This window comes from Pseudonaja textilis, chromosome 1, assembly GCF_049901715.1.
Source record: "Pseudonaja textilis isolate UNSWEBS1 chromosome 1, rPseTex1.2, whole genome shotgun sequence".
In the NCBI taxonomy this organism is placed as follows: domain Eukaryota; kingdom Metazoa; phylum Chordata; class Lepidosauria; order Squamata; family Elapidae; genus Pseudonaja; species Pseudonaja textilis.
In genome coordinates, this window is record NC_141990.1 from 73,067,536 (window position 1) to 73,091,260 (window position 23,725).

A 23,725-nucleotide genomic window follows, 5' to 3' on the forward strand; every position below is an offset into this window, starting at 1 on the left:
CCGTGTTTCTCATATAATAAGGCCGGGTCTTAATTTTTGTTGAGACCCCAAAAAATGGCTAGGCCATTGTTAAGTTTGGGAAAAGAGAGGCTGAACCAGAGCATGAATGCAACGAATACTTTATTGAAACAATAAAGGGCTGACCGTGCTTGCCACGCCTGGAACTGGCTCGCAGCAATCAGCAACTGGTGGGACCCCGCAGCCTGCTTTTATAGCTGGCTGCTGGGGAGAACCAACCAATGGGTGAAGGGAAGAACGCCCACGCAAAGTGAGTGGACCTGAGTGAGAACTCCTAGAGTTCTTAGGACATAACACCCCTTACCCCCAGATGCGAACACGCATAGTCTCTGAGGTAGGCCGGAGGTTTATGTTGGCGCCCGGAATGGCGCAGCTCTGGAACACTGTCTGTCCGTTCGGGGTCTGCCTGGGAAGGCAGGGCCGGCAAGGTGTCATCAGTATGCCCCTCGGTTCGGGCATGCCCGGGGCTCGTAGGGTTGGTCTCTGGGGATGCGCTCCGTAGACAGGATCGGGTTGGTCAGCCGTCTGGGTGCCGCTGTCCGTGTTCGGGCTTTCGGGATCGGCTGTTGGTGTGAACTGGTCGCCGGGCATGATGTGGATGTGGGGCTGCTGATGAGGTCTCCTTCATCGTGTGACTCTGGATCCCTGCTGGCGAGGGTGCTGAGGCGCCTCCGCAGTTGGTCTATGTGGCTTCTCCAGACGCGGCCATCCTCTAGTCTGACCCGATACGACCGCGGTCCGGTGATGGCTACGATCTCGCCCGGGATCCACAGGGGGTCTCCAGCGAAGTTCCTCGCGAATGCTGGCTCCTGTAAGATAAAATGTCTAACCCCCGATGTGGAAGCGAGGGGAGAGTCAGGGCAATATTGTGGGTGGAGTCTGTCCAATACAGTCCTCAGGCGCCTGCCCATCAGGAGTTCGGCTGGGGACTTATTGGTGGCTGAGCAAGGAGTTGAGTGCTGGCTCATCAGGAACCGTGAGAGTTTGTGGTGCCAGTCATCCCTGCTGAACCTAGCCAGGGCTTCTTTAGTGGTCCTGACGGCCCTTTCAGCCAATCCGTTACTGGCAGGATGAAATGGGGCTGTGAAAATGTGGCGGATGCCCAGGTTGGCCACGAACGGCTGAACTCGGTCGATGCGAACTGTGGGCCATTGTCGGAGACAATGGCGTCGGGTAGCCCGTGCGTTACGAACAGGCGTGTTAATAGGTTGGTGATTGCTAGTGTGGTGGTCGTGGATAGCTGTGCTACGTCAATCCATTTAGAATAGGCATCCACGACCACTAGGAACATCTTCCCATGCAAGGGGCCGGCCAGGTCGATGTGAATTCTGGACCAAGGAGCGCTGGCGCTTTCCCATCTAGTAGGGGTGGCAATGGGGGGAGCAGGACGGGATTCCTGGCAAATGCTGCAGGAACTTACCCAATTGACAACGTCCTCGTCGAGACCCGGCCACCACACGTAGCTGCGTGCTAATGCTTTCATTCTCACGATGCCAAGGTGTCCCTCATGCAACGCTTCCAGAACTCGGGTACGCAGCGAGGTCGGGATGACCACTCGAGTGCCCCATAGTAGACAGCCCTGCAAACTGGACAACTCCTGCATGCGAGTCTTGAAGGGTGTGAATTTGTTTTCAACATTGCCCCCTGGCCACCCCCTCCTCACCCAGTCGAGCACCTGGGCGAGCGTTTGATCTGCCTTGGTTTTAGCCGCAATATCAAGGGCCGTGATGGGTAGGTCCAACTGGGTGATCTCGAAAATCGCGTGGACAGGAGCAGGGTCTTCAGCCGGAGCCGGCAAGGGGCAGCGACTGAGAGCGTCAGCGTGGGACAGTGTTTTACCCGGGCGGTGTATAAGTCTGTAGGAGTAGGCTGCTAGGAAGAGGGTCCACCTTGTCATCCTAGGGGAAAGGACTTGAGGGGTCTGTTTGTCCCCGGCTAGCAGGCCCAGGAGGGGCTTGTGGTCCGTGACCAGCTCGAAAAAATGGCCAAAAAGAAATTCGTGAAATTTTTTCACGGCTGCAACAGCTGCTGGGGCTTCCTTATCGATCTGGCTGTAATTGCGCTCCATTGCAGAGAGCGTCCTTGAGAAAAAGCGCGATGGGAGCCTCGGCGCCATTGGGGAGCCTGTGACTTAGTACCGCCCCAATTCCAAAAGGGGATGCGTCTGCTGCCAGCACTAACGGAAGGTTAGGGTCGAATTGAATAAGTACCGCCTCTGACGTGAGTAGTGATTTGACGGCGTGGAAAGCCTGATCTTCTTTGTGCCCCCAGTGCCACGGTGACTTTTTATCCAGTAATCTGTGTAGGGGTTCGGCTACTGATGCCTTATGGGGCAAGAAGGATGCATAAAAGTTCAATAGCCCCAAGAAAGCCTGCAGTTCAGTTTTGGAGGTTGGAGTGGGTGCCTCGTGGATTGCCTTAACCTTGGACTCCAGGGGGTGGATGCCAGAGGCGTCAATTTTATAACCCAAAAAGTCCACCTGTCTAGTGGCAATGGCACATTTTTCTTTTTTCAACCTGAGTCCATGCTGTCTGAACCTCTCTAACACTGCTCGAACTCTCTGGAAGAGTTGGGGTCTGTCCCTGGCCGAGACTAAGATGTCGTCGAAGTAGGGTACTACACCAGGGAGGCCCTGCAAAATCCGCTCCATGAGGGATTGAAAAATACCTGGGGCAACACTTATGCCAAATTGGAGACGCTTGCATCGGAAAGCACCCTGTGCGTGACAATGGTCTGGAGTTCCGCTGTTTGGTTATCAACAGGGAACTGCTGATATGCTTGAGACATGTCAATTTAGCAAAAATGCTGCCTGGTTTGAATGTGTGTAATAAATGCTGAATGACGGGCACCGGATAAGCGCTAACTTGCAAAAATTTATTGATTGTCGTCTTGTAGTCCGAGCAAATTCTCAGGCTACCGTCTTTTTGAGGGTGTGACAATGGGCGTCTCCCATTTGGTGAAATCTGTTGGCTCAATGACCCCTTGTTTTAACAGTTTATCCAATTCTGCATCTAGTTTTGGCCGAATAGCAAATGGGACCCTACGCGGTTTTAGCCTGATTGGGACTGCCTGGGGTCAACTGAGAATGAGATGGGGGTACCGTTATAACACCCCAGCTCTTCGCTGAACACATCTGAGTAATCAGCGAATAAGGAGTCAGTGTCTGAGGTTGAGACAGCATGGACTCCTGTTAGCCCTAGGCCGAGATGGGGAAACCAATCGAGCCCCAATAAGGTGGGTAGATTGCCGTTAACTACCACTAGAGGTAGGTGACCTTTAAAAGCTTTAAAATTGACAAGGAACTTGCCTCTGCCGATTACAGGAATGGTCCTTCCCTGGTAGTCCTTCAGGCTAAACTGGCACTTCTGGAGCCGGCTAGTTGATAGGCTGGGCTGGAGCCTCTTGAGGGTGTTCCACGAGATAATTGAGAGCGCTGACCCTGTGTCAACCTCCATGCGGCACGGTTTACCTTCTAGGGAAACGGAGAGAAATTTTACTAACAGTGTGGCAAGTGTGCTTGGCAAGGTGGTGCGTGCGACAGTTCAATACTTGCCTCTGTGGTCCCGAGTGCGAGGGGGGGTGTCTTTGTGCTGCGCTTTGAGGGGCTTGGCAGACTCTCGCGATGTGTCCCCTTTTATGGCAGTTATTGCAGGTGGCTCCCTTAAACTTGCAGGTGGCCCTCTGATGAGATCCCCCACAGGCTAGGCACAGGGTGATGTGCTTGGGTGGACCGATGTTTTCTTGTTTGGCTCCTACCTGCGGCCGTCTGTCGTTGGAGAGGCGGTGGACGTCGTTTTCATCACTGATGGCTTCCTCTGCTACCACCTCCTCGGAGTGGACTGGAAGTGATGTCAGCTTGGCACTTGGGCCCTGGATTTCGGAGGCTGAGTTCGTCGCCAACTCAGCTGCCAAGGCCTCCTCGACGGCTTGTGCGAGGTTGAGGTCTTTTTTGGCGAGAAGGCGCCTTTGCAGGTGGAGATCCTTGACCCCGCAGACTAGTTGATCAAGGAGCATGTCCTCCAGGTAGGTTCCAAACCCACAATGCAATGCTGCTGTTCTGAGAGCGGCCATATATTGATTGATGGTCTCCTTGCTCGATTGCTTCCTCATACGGAAGGTGAATCTCCTGGCAATCTGTGAGGGCCTGGGAGAATAGTGGTTAGTGAGGATTTCAAGTAACTCAGACCACGGAACGTTTTTCAGCTCACGAGGAGCCACGAGTGCTGTGGCAGTATCGTAGACGGTGGCTCCACAGTAGATTAGGAAATAGGATGTTTTTCGATGCTCTCCCGCATCCGCCAGGCCGACTGCATCGATATAATGATTAAAGCGGTTCTTATACGATTCCCACTTCTCCTCGTCTGGTTTGAACGCCGGGAAGACTGGGTTGGAACTCATGGTGCTGGGGCCGGTTGAACTACCTGTGGAAAAAAATCTCTCTGGGGCAGCAGACAATGTTTTAGTGCCTGTGGTAGGCGAGTGATTTCAGCTCAGGAGAGGCTTTTCGCAATCCTCTCTTTCTCTCTGGGTTAACCACGTTTGGCTGTTAGCCGTTGGCGGCGTCTAGATTCGCGCCTGTGTGGGCGTCAGTGACTGGACTACAGCGCTGTGCTGTGCCTTCTAGGTTTGAAATTCAAATGACAGCCGTTTGAATTTCGCGCCTAATACTGAGCGGCTGCGGCTCGCAGCGCTTCACTTTCCCTGTAGCTGGGCTAACAAGCGGCTACAGACGCTTCTAACTTTCAATTCTGACCGCTCTCTCTGGCTGCGGATCAGCGTTCGCTTCTTATCGCTTGCTGGCCGCTTTCTCTGTCAGCGGATCAGCGTTTGCTCTTTTTGTTTGCTCTTTTTGTTTACTGACCGCTCTCTCTGTCTGCGGATCAGTGTTGCTCTATCGCCGGCCGATCGCTCTCTCTGGCTGCGGATCGGTGGCTAGTGACTCAGCGGTTGTATGGTGCTTCTGGTAGCCATCCCATCCTCATCGCCAGTGTTAAGTTTGGGAAAAGAGAGGCTGAACCAGAGCATGAATGCAACGAATACTTTATTGAAACAATAAAGGGCTGACCGTGCTTGCCACGCCTGGAACTGGCTCGCAGCAATCAGCAACTGGTGGGACCCCGCAGCCTGCTTTTATAGCTGGCTGCTGGGGAGAACCAACCAATGGGTGAAGGGAAGAACGCCCACGCAAAGTGAGTGGACCTGAGTGAGAACTCCTAGAGTTCTTAGGACATAACAGCCATCTTTTCAGGGGTGGCTTAATTCCGCCCCCACCTTGTATCTTCGGGCAGGCGACGGCTTGGATGTTGACCTCGGCGTTGGTGGGGCACTTTGTATCAGGGTCAATGCAGGCAGCACCATATCCGGGTATGCAACAAAAGTACTTCCTAACAGCAAGCGCCCCCCGCCATTCCCCCCCCCATTTTGCATATTTTAATATAGGCCTTAATTTGGGGGGAGGGGCTTAATTTCATTTCATGCCTGTAAAACATGCTGGGACTTCCTATTGGGGGAGGCTGTATTGTTGGAGAAACAGGGTATTAAACTAGACATGGCAAATTCCTGCAACCATTCTTCATATGTCTTAGCCTACAGTCCCCTCATTATCTTTGTTGTTCTTCTCTGCACTCCTCCTCAATTCTCAATATATTTTTTATATCATGGAGGTCAAAACTGGATGCAATATTCCAAGTGTGGTCTTACCAAGGTATTATAAAGTGGTATTAACCTTAACATTATTCATGTGATTCTATCCCTCTGTTAATGCAGCCTAGAACTGCATTGGCTGTTTTGGTAGCTGCAACACACCGCTAGCTCATATTTAAGTGATTGTCCACTAGGACTCCCAGATCCTTCTCACAATTACTATTACTATCACCTATCCACAATATCATTTCCTTGTTTTCTGCTGATGATACTAGTTTTGCAATGCAGCACCCGCAGCAGGAGTAAAATGGGAGTCTCACTGTGTGTGTATGCATATTGAATGCCAGGCACTAACTTGCTTGTTTATTGTAATATTTAACCAGACAAATAACCCCTGAACATAATTGAAAATAATAAAACTGGTTTCAGAGTATAATCACTTATTTTATCTCTATCAGTCCTATCAATGGATACCTATAATAATCGTTGTACAAGTAGATTTTTAAATACACAAATTTCATTATCAATGAGGGTTACTGAGGAATGATGCAAATTAGCCTGTATTAAGAGTACATTTATTTAAATTTGATCTTCTTCAATTCACCTGAATCAACTTATGCAAGCTTGAAGAGGTCACCCAGTTACCTCTTCTTCCTAATTTCTGTTTGTTGATATCAGAAATTCAAATGGTGTCCTACTCAGCTTTCATTCTTCCTGAACACAAACATAGTATACCCAGGTCTATGACAACTCACCACAGTGCCAATTTACAGTGACCAATTTGCCACAGCCAACTTGTTGCAGGACAACTCTCCATGACCAACTTGCCACAGGACAACCCATTGTGGGACAATTCAATAATTCAATTTAATTAATTAAAATAATTAAAAAATAATTTTTGTCATTCGCATTTCATTTTGTCCGTCCTTTGGCATCCTTTCTTTAACGATTCCATTCCACCATTTGTTCGATATAAGTGTAACTCTTGTCCTGCGGCAAGTTGGCCGTGGCAAGTTGGCCCGTGGCATATTGGCTGCAATGAGTTGGCTATGGAAATTTAGTCATGGCAAGCTGGCCAGAATGTGTTGGATGTGGTAAATTGTCCCATTCCAAGTATACACTACAAAAGGGCGACATCTGCTGGATGATTTGTGTATTACTCTATGCAGAATGATGCTGAGCAAAATAAGAGTTAAAGAAGCAAATATACCACACAAAGGTAAAAATGTGCTTAAGTCCACAATTGGAAATCTGAAAACCACATATTTTTTTCTCTGTTTCTTTCCTCCAACTAAACATTTGAGGTTTCTTTAGCTTGCCCTCATAGGACATGTCCTCAAGTCCCTCTATCATTGTTGCAGTCCTCTTAGATGCTTCTAACCTGTCAATTATGCTCCTGGAAGTGTCATATCAGAACTATGTCCAATGATCCAGATGTGGTCCCATCAGGGCACAGCAGGGGAAGAAGGACTTTGTGTAGATATGGTTGAATTGGAAGGCTGCAGTCCTCCCCATTTTATCTGAATGTTAGCTCTGTTGATCTCAATGTTATTTCCTTTTAAGTAAACACCTACAGGGCCAATTATACACAAGGTGTCTGTAGTTTGCCAGGACATATGTAGAGTTTTGTCAAAATGAGGAAAGCAGCATTGCAATATGCATCATAAGATGGACCTCTTTCGTATGTGTGGGTAATGATATCACATATATAAAAAGATGGGATTTTTGGCGTGACAGGGCAGCACGGTTTTCACTCCTTTGTCTCTTTGTGGACAGCCTTGACTGTAAAGTTTCTTTGTGCTAGTGGTCATACAGAAGAGGACATTTGGTATATGTTACAACCAAGAGCTTTCAAATTTGGGGCAAATTTCAGTATTAAAGCAAAATAAAATTTATAAGAAATTCTGTTATTAGGGACAATAGAAGTTTCTTAGTCATTGTCTTTCAATAATTACTCAACAAACATTGCATAGAATAAGGGAGTACATTCTTATAGGTAAATATAGATTTTTTATTAATTCTGGAAGAGATCTTCTTCCACTTTTAAATAAGAACGTAATATCAAAAATGTCATAAGAGGAGAAAAGAGTGAAGGGTATATTGAAAGTAGCTTTTTTTCAGATTGTTAGACTTCAGCTCCTATAATCTTTGACTCATTATATAACCCAACCAATAGCTGTGTTGGGATTACTGGTATCAGAAATGACACCTGGCACATCTGGAGACTGAGGAAGGCACTACGGATTCTTCTTGAACCACTTAAGTATGTTTATCTTCATGCAGAGAATCAGAACACGTGATGTTTGTAGCACTGATGATCTCTTCAGTTTTTGCAGTACACCTCATATTTCAACTTCATTCCTAGCTTAGTTTTTGCTACAGTCTCCTCAAATTTTCTGTCCATTTTTTCATTCTGGCTTTCTGAGAAGACAGATGTCCAATCACCTACTATGCCTAAAGAAAGAAAAGGGGGGAAAAAGAATTATATTGGTAGGTAGAAGGAGGGAAGGGGAGAGAAAGTGTTTCTCCCAAAGAATAGCTATTCTTCAAAACTCTGTGGAGATTCTCTGTCATTCAGGTCATAGTTGTCTCAGAGACTCTTTTTTTAAAGGGCAACTGGACAGTTTTTCCTCTTGAGGAAAAAAAAGAAAATGTTTTACTTCTCATCCAAGAAGCTTCATTGATTCTGGCAGGATGAGGGAGTGGGTGATAGAAGGATTAGCCCCAAACCTCTGTTGCTAAGTGAGACAGGTGTTGAATGAGTTTTCCCCATTTTATGATCTTTCTTGCCACAGTTGTTAAATGAATTACTGCAGTTGTTAAATTAGTAACATGGTTGTTAGTTTAATCTGGCTTTCCAATTGACTTAGCTTGTCAGAAGATTGCAAAGGCCTGGCCCCTGGACATTACAACCACCGTAAATACGAAACAGTTGCCAAATATCCAAATTTTAGTAGATGATAGATAGATAGATAGATAGATAGATAGATAGATAGATAGATAGATAGAATTCTTTATTGGCCAAGTGTGATTGGACAAACAAGGAATTTGTCATGGTGCAAATGCTCTCAGTGTACATAAAGGAAAAGATACATTCATCAAGAATCATAAGGTACAACATGTAATGATAGTCATAGGGTACAATAAGCAATCACATGACCATGGGGATACTGCAATGGATGTAAGTGTAAAAAATGGCCATGTCACTTTTTTCAGTAGCGTTGTAACTTTGATCACTAAATGAACTGTTGTAAGTTAAAGTCTGTATTATAGTCCCTAATTATTTTAATAAAGCTGCTAAGCTAATATCCTAAAAGCATTATGAATATCAGCCTTTCCCAATCCATTACTAGACATCAGCTCTTATCATTCCTAGCCAACACACCTTTAAATATTGGGAATTGAAATCCCGCACACCATGAAGCCACTAGGTTAGAGAAGACTATTAAGTGTGTTATTAACAAAATTATTAAAAATATTACAATATTACCTTTGCGGAAAAGTGCCTTCCCTAGTTTTCCATAGTTTTCTGCAGTACCTTTCATGCTTTCAAAACTTGTTTTCTTTACAATGCTCTCAAACTCTTCTTCGGTCACAGAAAAATCAAAGAATTTGGCTATTTTTTTCAGTGCCGAGACTGGATTCTGATTAACACATCAATATATAACATAAGTAAGTGATGCTTTCCAGGAAACATTTCAATTCCTTCAATCCATGTCTTGATTTGGGTACCACACAGTTGTTTTGGTATTTATAGGTTTGACTAATGCAAATTAGAATTAATAAAGAAATAAGCAAAACAAAACATAGTCTTTATTGTTTCATTGAAATATTAGCACAAGTAGATTGGCTGATCCAGAGATTGGCTTTAAAATGAAAATGTTTCTGAGACATTTACTTAGAGGAAAGTAACCAGGCAGAAACCTTGAGTTACATTTCCTATTTCAATTTCCTGATTAGTTGTTGATTACTATATAGTACTTGGCCAGACATAATTTTATTATTAAATTAAATCTAAATATTTACCCTTAAAAACGTACCTCTTTTATTTCCTCATAGGTAATAAAAAATACATTGCTGTCCTCCAGATAGTTGTTCCATTCAGTAATATGATCAAAATAAGATCCATAGGCCACTGATAAGAAAGCAAAAACAAAACATTTTGATTATTTATCTACAATAGAGTGAATAGTAATGAGAATATTTATGTTGGTGTTTGGCCCCACAATCCCAGAAAATAAACAAATATCCTATTCATTTTTTCCATCAGAATTTTTCTATGGATTCCAATATGATCTCTCACTGTACCTTTTCCATTTTCCATTTTTCTGATTATTAACAAATGTGGATTCCTGTACATAGCTTAAATCTATTATTATTATTATTATTATTATTATTATTATTATTATTATTATTATTATTATTATTATTATTATTATTATATCTTTAGTGAGATTCACAGCCTTTGGGGCTGGCTGGTAGCTCAACAGCTCCAGTCCTAACTAAGGACCTAGGAACTGTTCAGGTAGCATTGGTTTTACCGTACATAGTTTAAATCATTGATCATCATTATCATCATCATCATCATCATCATCATCATCATCATCATCATCATCATTTAATTGTTGGGTTGTTTGGCTAACAGGGGAATCTATAGAGTGAATCAAAAACTTATAGCCACTATCAAAGCTTTGCTCTTTCTTTTTTACTAATACAAAACATTTCTTAAAAGGTGCAGGGTTTGATTGTATAATCATGGCTGTTATCTTGACATGTTGATAGCCCTCTATCCACTGAAGCCCCTGTTTGTTAAGCATATGTGCTTATTAGGTTGCCTTAATTATTCACCAAAACTGATGTTTGCTTTGCCATTCATTCACAGTTTGATCATTCACATTTTTGTTTATGGAGTACCCATCAAACCATATGTCTTTTCAAATGCAATCAACCATGCTCAGAGGCATTGGCAAGGTGGAAAGCAGCAAGGTGCCATCGTGCCACAGTGATGCTTTTGTCATTTGTCCCCTACCCTCTCTTGATCCTACCTGCAGATACTTCTGGTCACACCTGTCCTGGAATTATCAAAATCCTTGCTCCTAAAAGTAAATATATTTGGTCACTTCCTTACACTAAACTGAAAAGTCAAGCTTAAAACAAATGTAGTGCTTTTTATTATGTTATTAACAATACTAATAGAACTGATGGAGTCAAATGAGAGTCTTAGAATGCTGAAAAAATGCATCCCAAACCTGCAATATTATTAAATGGCAACTAAGCACATCCATGTTTGAAATGAAATGAATGAAATGAAAATGCATATAAGAGAGAATTAATGTCTATGTAGATTCTCGGTCATCCAAGTCATGGTTTTCTCAAAGATACATTTTCAAAAGGCAACTGGATTATGTTTTTATCCTTGAGGAATATGTTTCACTTCTCATCCAAGAAGCTTTTCCAGTTCTAACTGGATGGTAGATGGATTACTTATTAAAGGAGCTTACAAATGACTCCTGAATGGAAATGAATTTATTTGTGAAAGGGTAAGGGAAGTAAAAATATTTGTTTTTATAGTCGGTGTTAGACATGTATATCAAAAACACAAATAAATTCACACAACATGATAGATTAGACTAAAATGAGGTTGGGTAATTTAGTACTATAGGAAACACAACACTGGCATTTTCTTAGCAGGTTGTGTGAGCTTTATCGCATTACAACATTTATGTGAATGGAGAAAATCAGCATGGTATACAAATACTAGGCTATGGTGAAGTTAATCTAGGTTTATTTCTTTTATATGGACAGAACCCAACCTTATTCTCATCAACTTCAGGAATAGTGGAAATTGTATTTCAACATCCACCTAGCAAGAAGAAATAATTCAGAAACATGGTAGGACAGAGGTATCCAACATTGGCACTTGTGGACTTCAACTCCCAGAATGCCCCAGCCAGCCTGTGAGATGAACTTTAGAGAATGAAATGAAACGTGGAACTATTGTTGCTTTGTACTGAAGCAATAAATTTCAGTGCCCAAAGACAAACAGAGAAAAGGACCCTTTGTTCAAAGAGATCTTGCTTCTCCTTCACAGACAGGTGGAGGATACAAATAAAAGATAAATAGAATAAGACCAAGGGCTCTCTGCAATCCACTATCTGCCTTATTTCAAGCATGTATATTGTTTTCCAATGAATAAGAAGAAAAGAACACCTTTTCCAGTGATGAATTCTTCAAAGAACTCATCCCAGGTATTCTGGTCAGGATGCATGTTTATGCCTTTGGTAAAATGGAAGAAAGATACAGCTGCATCCTTTGGATTCCGAAACAAAACCAGTATCTTTAAAATAAAAAAGAATATATTGGCATGATGATCTAAATCTAAAATATAGGAGAGCAGAGACAGAATAGTAAAATTATTCAATTTTAAAAAATTGAAGTATGAAAGTTCAAATATATTTGGAAATTAACTGAATAGGGATTAAAAATAAAATTATCAAATTAAGAGAACTTTTTTTAAAAAAGTTCCTTCCCAAGACAGAATAGCAGAAAAACTCTAAGGGACCTTGGAGGTCTTCTATTCCATCCCAGGAGACACAGTACCTTTCTGAACAAATTGTTATCCAATATCTTCTATTTCAATTTCCGAAGTAAAGTATTGTAAGTAGCAAAGCTAAGAATATTTGACATGAGATTCAAAAATGTCCTGTCTGAATAATTAAGTGAAGATACCATTGATTTGATTAATTTGTCTGATACAACACTAAATAATGAAATCAAAGTCTGCAACAATCCCAGACTTCGATCTCCAATGTTGCTCCTTTCTTGCTTTCTTGAAAAAACAGAAAAAGAAATCATTCAATTTTTATTTTGAATAAAATACAATTTCTTATAGCTGTGCTCCAGGCCAGTTCAGGACCTGAAAAGTTTGTTTGATCTTGGGCTTGTTGTCCTATTTTTCTGTGTAAATTAATTTGAAAACACCTTATTGATAAATGATATGTGTACTAATGATATATAAAATCGTAATTGAGAAAGTGCAGGTTCTTACTTTTGTTTTGTTTTCAAAAAGAGACCTGGGCAACTTTTGAGGCATGAGGTGTGTTCTTATAACTCTTCTGGAAGGCAGTTTTTCCATCCTCTTTAATATTAAAATCATAGGAAATTAATACCATTCATGCATAGAAAATAATACACAAATATAAATTAGGGATATTCAAGTTCATCAAAAAAAAAAAAAAGGAGTCTCACTGATCTTCGTCCAATGTGGTGAAATCTCCAGTTAGACTGGTGGGAGGTGTTAAGAGGGGCCTGAGTTTGGAGTTAGGGTTTTAAATATGTTTTTTTTTCCCTTGTCATGCAAACTGTGTGTTTAAAAATGACTTTTGGCATCTCATTCTAACTAATAGAAATGAATAACTGAAAACAGTTCCAGACCAAATTTCCCTTGCTACATTGTGTCCAGTATGTTCAATACAGCATTCCAGAACTTTTCAGCTCACATCGAAATCTTGGTTGGATACAATGGTCCCTTAATTGATTCCAGAGAAATGGATATGGTCTCCATCAGTAAAATAGGGATATTCTTCAGATGTGGAATGGACACCTGGATCCTTCCCTGCTGTTTAAATTATCTGTTATTGATAAACAGCATTTTTCCACATTAGGCTGATCTAAATATTCCTGATAAGATACAGATCAACAGAAAATATTTTAAAATAAGGACAAGCTGAAAATCTCTGACAGAATTTTCAGTTCAGGTCCTATTTCTTTATTATTATTATTATTATTATTATTATTATTATTATTATTATTTGCTTGTCTTCATGCAGCCTGTGTATGGTCCCTTAATTGGCAGTGTGTGGGTGTTTATCGCTGATATTTAGTGGCATAGTAACAAAATTTAAAGATGCAATTTCACTCTGTAGTCCAATGGAAATAACACTAGATAAGGCTGGCTAAGCTTTAGAATAGAATTAATTCTGTTAATTAACACAAGAACACACAACAGATAGAAACTATATGTGAACCACTCCAAACTTGATTGCAGGAAGTACGATTTCAGCAACAGAGTGGTCAATCTCTGGAACTCACTACCCGATTCTGTTATCACATGCTCAAACCCCCACTGTAGAGGTCTGTAAGGGGCACGCATAAGCGCACAATCGTGCCTACCATCCCTGTCCTATTGTCCCCATTTATTAGTTCCTATTTCATTAAACTTATGTTTATTCTTATTTCTATTATATTGTAAGCATCTGACAAAACAAACAAACAAATAAATAATAAAAACCAAAGCAGGCAAGCTAAAAATGTTCTCTATGCTGGCTTGGGTCTTCATGTCAGGGGTGGCTCCCTTGTGTCTTCTGTCAAAGTATCACTATGTCCCACCAATACATACATGTTTGGATGGCTGCAACAAGGATCCCTGCCCCAACTTTAGTTTATTTCTTATAGTTTGATGTTATGATATTTAAGGACTTTGTTTGTAGTAGAGCTCCAACAATCTACAATAAATCCTTGCAGTGAGAAACCTCACAGAAACCTCACACAAACATCCCTACTTCTTTTCCACACCCATCCAGGTTTTTTTTTTTTATCTTTTCTTTTCTAGTGAGTGAATTTCACATTGTTAAGTCTCAAGGTGCTCTAAGCTCTATAAATAGCTCTCTTTTTACAAACCCTTCTTAGCTAGTAAATATTTCAGGTAATTTTCCTGCCACTTGATAGAAGCTACTGAGTATTTCTCTGGCTTCTAACCTCAATTTTTTCTGGATCTCCAAATTCAAGAAAAGGAAATAGTGATAAGTCTTGCAGCATTTGCTGCCTTCGCTTCTGTTCATCTTCCTCATATTTTCCAGAGACAATTTCCAGCTGTGTTAAAATCTCCCCAACCCAATTTGAACCTGAAGAAATGCAAAAATATTGTCATTTAATATGTAAAAGTACATAGATTGACCATAGGTCATTTCAATGATATCAGAGTTGAAAATATAAATATAGAATGAGAAAATGCAGGTATAAATATTGTGCATGAAAAGTCAAAAGAGAGAGAGAGAGAGAGAGAGAGAGAGAAACTTCAGTTGTCTGTTGCATGCACAGTATCTTTAAGTATATAGACTTGTTGAGTAAGAATTTGATATTGAACAAGTAACTAGACATTAAGAATTGTTAATGAAAATGGCTGTCCTCTTCTTAAAATAATAATATAGAAACATAGAAAACTGCCTGATAGAGCTGTATTATAATCCACATTGCATGAAATATTCATGGTTTCAAAATCAAAGTCCTTGCAACCTTGAATAGTTAAATCTATCCAGTTTGACTAGATATGTGCTACTGTATATGTAATTCTTTTGGGGTATATCCACAGAATACAGAATTTATCAACACACCAGTGGTTTGGCCTGCCCACAACCTGATATAATCATTTTTCAATACTGCACAAGCAATAGGAAAATTAATTTTACAACTTTTGTTTATGTCTTTTCATACATCGCATGGATTGATTTGGAAAATATGTAACTGACATTTTCAGAATTACAGTACTGAAGGTATTCGTATAGTTGATTATTTTAAGCAGACATTCCAATGTCATTATATGACCCCAGTATTTCTGGAAACACACAGAAGATCAAGTAGGTCACCTTAAACATAGTAATCGGTGAGGATTTCATAAAGAGAAATTATTTAACCCCATCACAATAAAATGTCTAATGCTTTGACATCTGCTAGTTTTTATTTAACAGAATTTTTTTAAAAAAAACTCTAAAGAACCTATCAAACATGCATACATTTGACCAGGATGGTATAAGTTCTCCTGCCTTGAGAAGAGGGCTGGACTAGAAGATCTCCAAGGTTCCTTCCTACCCTATGATTCTATATTCTATGTGTACAGAGACAAAAGCATTCCTTGCAAAACTGTGGTGCTTACCTGTTTTGGGGTATGACACTAGTATGATATCATCTTCCCGAGCTCTAAAAGTATGGACCCTTTTCAGGGTTTCCAGGCAACAGATCATAGTAGGATATAACACCCCATCATACGTAAATGTCAGTTCCGAAGAAGTGGCCTTTTTATTTTCTTCTAACTTCTCATCTAGAAATTTGCTTAGCTGTTTTTGAGCCATGATTGTGCTATTCCGAGACCACAGATGGGTAGCTTCTCAGACCACAGATGGGTAGCTTAGAGACTCAGTTGGCTTCGTAAGTGAAGCTAATACATTTATGGAGAAATCAACTGTCACATGACAAAGAACACTCTCTGGATCTTGTTACTAATTAACTGTCACAAAATGAATCTATGAACAAAGTTTATTCAACCCTTCCTCCTGCAAATAAATAAATAAATCCAATGAAATTGTGGCCAACCTGGACTGAAGAGATAACATATTAGAGAAAAGGATATTCTTAAGGGGATAACTCACCTGAGGCAATCTCTGAAAATGAGCTTAGAGTTGCTGACTTTATGAAACACTTGCTGGACAGCATGCTAGAAATCTCAGAACAACACTTGATTAGAGCAAAAAGAGTGACAGTAATTAGCCATTGCAAAAGTAAGATATTCTGCTAGCAATTTTAACCCTCCTTTTTCTTATCTCTTTTTCTTTGTTCAGTTTCCATTGCCGTAGCCCACTTATTTTTGTTGTCATAAAGCTTGCTACAAAATTCAACCAACATTTGGCAAGTTAATACTGGATGCTTAAAGTGATTCTGAAAGGCTTGCAGAAATTGTATAATTGAATAATTATTATATATAATGTAACAATAGTATAATTTGTATTACATATTGTATCTGATCTGGAAGAATCAGTATGCTCCAGGTACTGCTGTCTAGAAAAGGTTGGTTGATGGGGTCTCAAGGGAGAAGTCATTTTGGTTGTAGCACCTAGAACAGTTTGCCCTCGGAAGTTGTGGGAGCGCCATCACTTGAGACTTTCAAGAAGAGATTGGACTGCCCTTTGTCAGAAAGGGTGTAGGGTCTCCCACTTGGACAGAGGGTTGGACTAGCTGACCTACAAGGTCCCTTCCAACTCTAATTATCTGTTATCTGTTACCTTTCATAAAGCCTTGAAAACTTAGATTTGTGCCCAACTCGGAATCCTTTGTCATGGAGTAGAGCCCACCTTTAGGTTGTATGCTATGTGTTTTAGTTTTGTTTTTTATATTGTGTACTTTGTGTATTTTATTTGTTTTATTATAAACTGCTTGGATCCCTGGTCCATGGCATGCCAGAAACCAGTCTGCACAAACAAGCAAAGCCCCATCTAAGGGATGCAGGCAGCACACAAAACCACATCCCCTCTGGTCCACAGAAAAACCTCTCTCCATGGAACTGGTCCTTGGTGCCCAAAAGGTTGGGGGCCACTCACATAAAAGTGAAGTGGGTAGGTACATAAATTGAATAAATATCAAAACAACTGCACAAGCCTGAGGGACAAAGTGAATAAACTGTTTATAATAGATTAGAATAGAATTCTTTATTAGCCAAGTGTGATTGGATACACAAGGAATTTGTCTTGGTGCAAATGCTCTCAGTGTACATAAAAGAAAAGATACATTCATCAAAAGTCAAAAATCATAGGGTACAACATGTAATGATCATCATGGGGTACAATAAGCAATCAAATCATACTAGAAAACAGTCAATATAAATTGTAAGGATACGAGCGACAAAGTTGCAGTCATACAGTCACAAGTGGGAGGGGATGGGTGATAAGGAGTGATGAGAAGGTTAATAGCAGACTTTCTAAATAGTTGGACAATGTTGAGGGGTTTATTTGTTTAACAGAGTGATGGCATTCAGTAAAAAACTGTTCTTGTGTCTAGTTGTTCTGATGTGCAGTGCTCTATGGTGTCATTTTGAGGGTAATAATTGAAACAGTTTATGTCCAGGATGTGAGGGGTCTGTAAATATTTTCACAGCCCTCTTTTTGACTGGTGCAGTATACAGGTCCCTGATGGAAGGCAGGTTGGTAGTAATTGTTTTTTCTGCAGTCCTAATTACTCTCTGAAGTCTGTGTCTTGTTGCGTTGCAGAACCAAATCAGACAGTTATAGAGGTTCCTCTATAGAACTGGATCAGCTGCTCTTTGGGCAGTTTGAGCTTTCTGAGTTGGTGCAGAAAGAACATTCTTTGTTGTGCTTTTTTGGTGACATTTTTTATGTTAGGTGTCCATTTTAGGTCTTGTGATATGATAGAACCTAGAAATGTGAAGGTCTCTACTGTTGATAGTGTGATGTCTAGTATTGTAAGTGGTGGTAGTATAGGAGGGTTTCTCCTAAAGTCTTCCACCATTTCTACAGCTTTGGGTGTGTTCAGTTCCAGATTGTTCTGGTTACACCACAAGGCAAATTGTACAACCTCCCATCCTTTGTGGATTCATTGTTGTCTCAAATGAGACCAATCACTGTTGTATCATCTGCAAACTTCAATATTGTAACAATGGATCATTTGAGATGCAGTCACTGATATATAGGGAGAAGAGGAGAAAGCACACAGCCTTGGGAGGGGGGCGTGCTAATTGTACAGATATCAGAAGTGATTCTGCCTAGCTTCACCTGCTGCTTCCTGTCTGTTAGGAAGCTTATGATCCACTTACAAGTGTGTTCAGGTACCTTTAGCTGGTTTAATTTAGTTAGAAGAATGTCTGGAATGATGGTATTGAATGTTGAACTACAAAGAGGATCCTTACAAAGGTATTTGGAAATTCAAGGTGTTGTAGGATGTAGGGCAGAGCCATATTAACAGCATTCATTTGTCGATCTACTTACTTGGCATGCAAACTGCATGGGATATAACAGTGGATCCGTGGTGGTTTTCAGGTGGAACAGCACTAGCCTTTCAAAGATTTTCATAACTACCGATGTTAGAGCAACTGGTCTGTAGTCATTCAGTTCCCTGATCATTCAGTTCCCTTTTTTGGCACTGGGATGATAGTAGAGCATTAGAAGCAAGAAGGAACATAGCATATCACTACTGATTTATTGAAGATTTGGGTGAAAATGGGGGCCAATTGGTCAGCACAGATTTTTAAGCAAGAATGAGTTATCTTGTCTGGCCCTGGTGCTTTTCCAAGCATTTGCCTGTGAAATAGATCTTGCACTTTTTTTCTGTGATCACTAGAGGTTGTGAACCCAATAGGTTGGGGTCAGTTGTAGGAGGCTTGGCTGTTGTTGGTGTGTTTGAGATGGGGATTGTGGAAATAGGTGGCTGTAGTTTCCTTTCAAAACTGCAGTAAAACACATTCAGGTCATCTGCTAGTTGATTTCCATCTGCCTGGGAAGGAGGTTTGCTGTAGCCAATGATGTTTTCTTCAGCTACAGCAACTGTTTGTTCCATAATAGACAGAGAAAGCACCTCTAATTGTTGATAGTATACCCATGGCTGGACCAAGACAGAGAACTAGCCCCAGCCCTAATTGGAGGAACACAAAATAAATTAAAGGAGGCTACTTTTGGAGGAAAAAGAGAGAAAATTGACTCAAAAATTTATAATATATAAGAAGACCCCAACTTGGAGTGTAAGGAGTAATGAATGAAAGAGGAAAAGAAAAAAATGATGAGGAATTTGGGACCTGAAATCCACACATTTTAAATTTGCTGAAATGAGAATCTCTGCTTCCACCCAATTGCTCGATGGCATGCATGGCACAAAGACCTTGTAGTAAAAGGAAAAAAGCAGACTTCTCTCTGATTCAACCTTACCGACTCTCCATACATACAATGTGTTAGACAAGTTGTTTTGGACCAGATGCAACTATCTTCCAGAAGACCCATGCCCAGAAATAACCTAAATAAAGCTCATCAATACAGAGAACGCCTCTGTTGATATCTTCTCATTCAGGTTATTTGAAAGATGAGTAAAGTCTTCATCCAACCATAGCCTCCACCTATCCTTACCTACCACAGCCCATCTTCTGTTAAGGAGAGCCATTGGTGACTGTTTTCCTCAACAGCAGATGAAGCTCAGTGGCAGGGGAAATAATACTGGGGATTTCACCAATCACAGTCCTTAAATTGTCTTATGTGAATGCTATAAGGACAGGACCACTCACAATCCTTCTTACTGAGGGAAATTAAAGCTTAGCCATTGGAGCATGTAATTTACATTAGGAATGTAGAGATATCAAGAAAGTCAAGATGGCAGCTACTAAGTCAAACATGTGAAAAAGGGGGCAGGGCTTCAGTCACATATTATCAACACTACCTTGATATGTTTGACAAGCACACAACCTATGGATGTATCTAATTTATGCTGATGTACCATTCCATTTAACTTAATGACAGGAGGAATTTATTGACTGGTCCAGAGAGAAAAGCTAAAGATTTAGATAGTTTGTTATATATCCACACAACTGTAAGCAAAGTCAGTAGGCTAGAAAAGAGCAGTTTGGTTTAGTGATGAAGGCTTCAAACTAGAAACTAGGAGACTGTCAGTTCTAGTCCTGCCTTAGGTACAAAGTCAACTAAGCAGCCTCGGGCCAGTCACTTATTCTCAGCCCTGGGAAGGAAGCAATGGCAAATTACTTCTGAAAAAAAAACTTGCCAAGAAAACGAAGGGACTTGTCCAAGCAGTCAACAGGAATCACAAACTGACTCAAGGCACACACACAAACACACACACACACACACACACACACACACACACACAGAGAGAGAGAGAGAGAGAGAGAGAGACTCAGTAGTGAATGTAAACAGGGTGGCATGCATTGGTTGTTCTGGGCTAATGCAGCCCCCTTCTATGCTCTGTATCTCCCATCCTCTTCTACTGCTATGAGCAATAGGACCTAGTTTTATATACTGCTTCACAGTGCTTTATAGCCACCTCTAAGTGGTTAACAGAGTCAGCATATTGCCCCCAACAGTCTGGCTTCTCATTTTACCTACCTCAGAAGGATAAAAGGCTGAGTCAATCTTGAGCCTGGTGATATTCGAACTGCCAAATTGCAGGCAGCCAACAGTCAGCACAAAGTAGCCTGCAGTACTGCACTCTAACCACTGCATCACCTTAGCTAATCTGCTTCTCTCTTTAGCAGAAAATGCTAAAAAAGAATAATTCATTTGTACTGTGGCCAAGAAAATAACACATAAACTGTAATTAGAATTAAACTCCACCAGATTATTTATTGTTTGGGGAAAAAAGCAATGGAATTTTTCCTCTGAGGAGAAAAATAACTGCACCTAATACCTTACTTGTCCAAAAGGAAATGGAATTGACTTGCCGGGACTTCCTCCCTTCTTTTTAATTATCAGCAGTTGAAGGAGTTTGGAGGAAAATATCAAGAAATAGACAATATTTACTCTTGGTGGTTACGACATTAAGAAAAAGTTTGGCCAGGTTTTTTTTTTTTAAACTGCTTCACTCCCTTTCACATTCTTTTCAACCTTGTTTTGATGTTTTAATGCTGAAAGAGCTTGGCAGAGAGAAAATGAAAATGGATAGAATTATTAGAAATCCAGCAAAAGGAAGACATCCCTTCCTTTTCTCCTCATGTCCTCCATTCAGCAAAAATAGCTTAAAATGAAATATCATCTGGATTTTTTTAGTGTTGGATTTTTAAAAAAATTGAATTGTTTTTACAATAGTGGTTGTTGAATTTTTTATATATTGTATATTGAGCTTGAAAATTGCTTGCTTCTTTCTTTCCTGTATCCATTAACAGATTCAGCAGCCTGGATTTGCATTATTTATTTCCTGATTCCAGAAATCAGTTTCCATCTAGCCCCTTCAAATCCATGATCAGTGTTGTCTGTAGATCACATGACACTATGTCATCAATTCTATAGTATCTCTATCAAATCGTTTTGAAAACAAAAATTTGTTGAAAAAAATACAGTTGAAAGACACTGAAGGGGTTACTTCATATACATGTGGGCTCAAGAATATATTTTTTGCTCTATTTTTTTCCACAGATATTGAGTAAGTTAAGCAGATATTGTGCCCTCCTTTCCACCCCATTTCTAATTGTCTATATATTTCTTTGTAACCCTGAGTGTGGACTATTGATCCATCTCTTCCTGCCCAAAAGTTTGTGCTAACAAAACTTTCTGTCTGCCTTCCCTCTCCTCCTTTCTTGACCCTCATATTATTAAAATACCCTGAGATTTCCAACTTTTGCTTTCACAATACAGCAAATGATTGGGAAATTGAAACAGGCCCCTTTCTTGCAAAAGTTTAAATATACAAGCCCTTGCCCATGATAAGATCAGCTTTACACAGTTACAGAGGTACTGCAAGGAGAAAAAGCTTAGAAGAAAAATCCCTTTTCCTTCTTTTGGAGGAATGTCTTCCCTTTGGTTCATTTCTTGTGCAGGTCTAAAAGCTATAATTCAGAGTTCAAAAGTTTATTAAGCATATAAGGCAAAATTACTGGGTGTTGCTGGCTCCCTTTCAAGTTTGAAACACTCTTTTATACATGGGTATGGACAGCTTGAGAGCAAATTTGGTGTAATGGTTAAGGACGCAGGCTAGAAACTGGGAGACTATAAATTCTAGTCTTGCCTTGGGGATGAAACCAATTGGGTGACCTTGGGCTAGTCATGTTAGCTGAGCTTTAAGAAGGAGATAATGGCAAACCACTTCTGAAAAACCTTCCCAGAAAATTGTGGGGATTATCTAAGTAGTCTCTAAGAATCGGACACAATCGGGGGGGGAAACTATTCTGGACATATCTAGCCCTAAATGATTTCCTGTGGGCGTGGCAGGGGAGGGATATTGTAAAATCTCCATTCCCTTCCCACTCCTGAGGGAAAATCCCATTCCCACTCCCAATAAACTGCTTTCCAGCTCTGTTCTCCTGAGCAGGACAACAAAAGAAGATCCAGCCAATCAGGTGGAACTCAGGAGGCAGAGAATAGATGGGGGCGGGGCCAGACAGAGGTGGTATTTGCTGTTCTCCGAACTACTCAAAATTTCTACTACTGATTCTCCAGAGCTGGCCAGAACCTCCTGAATACCACCTCTGAAACAGTATCAGAATTAAGACCCAACCCCATCCTGGCTCATCACATTAAGGCCAATCAGTTTTGTCACTATACAGAACCCTAACTTTCCTCATCCCACCCAAAAAAGCTTGGAGACTAAATGAGAATTGTCCAGGATCGTTGGGTCCAGCAATTATTTAAGATGGGGGGATAACTTAAAGAGCCTCTGTGGCGCAGTGGTTAGAATGCAGTACTGCAAGTTACCTCTGCAGCCAGCTGCCTACAATTTGGCAGTTCAAATCCCACCAGGGTCAAGGTTGACTCAGCCTTCCATCCTTCCAAGGTGGGCAAAAAGAGGACCCAAATTGTTGGGGGCAATATGCTCACTTTTTAAACCACTTAGAGAGGGCAGTAAAGTACTATAAAGCGGTATATAAAACTAAGTGCTATTGCTAACACCCTTAAGGTGGTACTGCAGACATAACCACATGGGCCCAATCATACAGGTCTGTTCTACACAGAGCAAAGGATACACGAGAGAGCTGGAAGGCTTCTGATGGCTATTATATTTAAATGCATCAGACCTACATCTTTCTCTCATATTTTTAAACTGCTACATGAGCTACATAATGATGGGGTTATCTAGACATTTAAGCTAAAATGGACAATATCTGATATTTCTATCTGTTAATTCCCCCAAAGGGAATACTATTAAAATGTCTCCCTGACATTTAACTGATATTTGGGAAACTTGGGGAGGAAATCTCAAAACGTAATAAAAATATTAAAAATGAAATATAGAAATCAGCTGATCAGGATAATAATACCAGCTGACTGGTATTATTACTGGCTCCCCAGAGTACAATGTTTTTTTTTTATTATTTTAGGGATCTTAAGACTTTTTCTTTAGGCAACAGTTTTTATTGCAGGTTTATCCAGAGCACTTGATGAGAAAGCCTTATTGTATTCAATTAATTTCACTTCAATTATATTTAATGCACTTGAAATAAAAGAATAAAGCCAGTGGTATTATAAGTGGATGTTTGAGGCTGTGTGAAAAAATGAGGTGGCAGTTATAGATGCTATCAGAATATTGTAATAATGAACACTTCTCTGTGGATCAAAACTTTAAAATGCTGAA

At 40.7% G+C, this 23,725-nt stretch overlaps 1 protein-coding gene across 1 annotated transcript; it reads right to left on the bottom strand.

Moving 5' to 3' along the window:
* Positions 1-7,649: 7,649 nt before the first annotated feature.
* On the bottom strand, positions 7,650-15,885 carry LOC113439313 (sulfotransferase 6B1-like). The gene is made up of 7 exons (XM_026705131.2): positions 15,594-15,885; positions 14,420-14,565; positions 12,711-12,800; positions 11,873-11,999; positions 9,703-9,797; positions 9,153-9,306; positions 7,650-8,116 (listed from the first exon to the last, which is right to left on the bottom strand). Exons 1-7 carry the CDS (start codon positions 15,787-15,789, stop codon positions 7,986-7,988), a joined length of 939 nt encoding a protein of 312 aa, XP_026560916.2. The 5' UTR covers positions 15,790-15,885; the 3' UTR covers positions 7,650-7,985.
* Positions 15,886-23,725: the final 7,840 nt, after the last annotated feature.

What these genes read in the sequence shown, in the direction of transcription:
- LOC113439313 (XM_026705131.2), bottom strand. Translation starts at nt 15,789, where the DNA reads ATGGCTCAAAAACAGCTAAGCAAATTTCTAGATGAGAAGTTAGAAGAA. An exon ending in AGAATTCATCACTGGAAAAG is followed by an intron (nt 9,798 to 11,872) that starts GTGTTCTTTTCT and finishes CTTTCTTATCAG; the next exon opens with TGGCCTATGGATCTTATTTT. An exon ending in GAAGGCACTTTTCCGCAAAG is followed by an intron (nt 8,117 to 9,152) that starts GTAATATTGTAA and finishes TTCTTTCTTTAG; the next exon opens with GCATAGTAGGTGATTGGACA.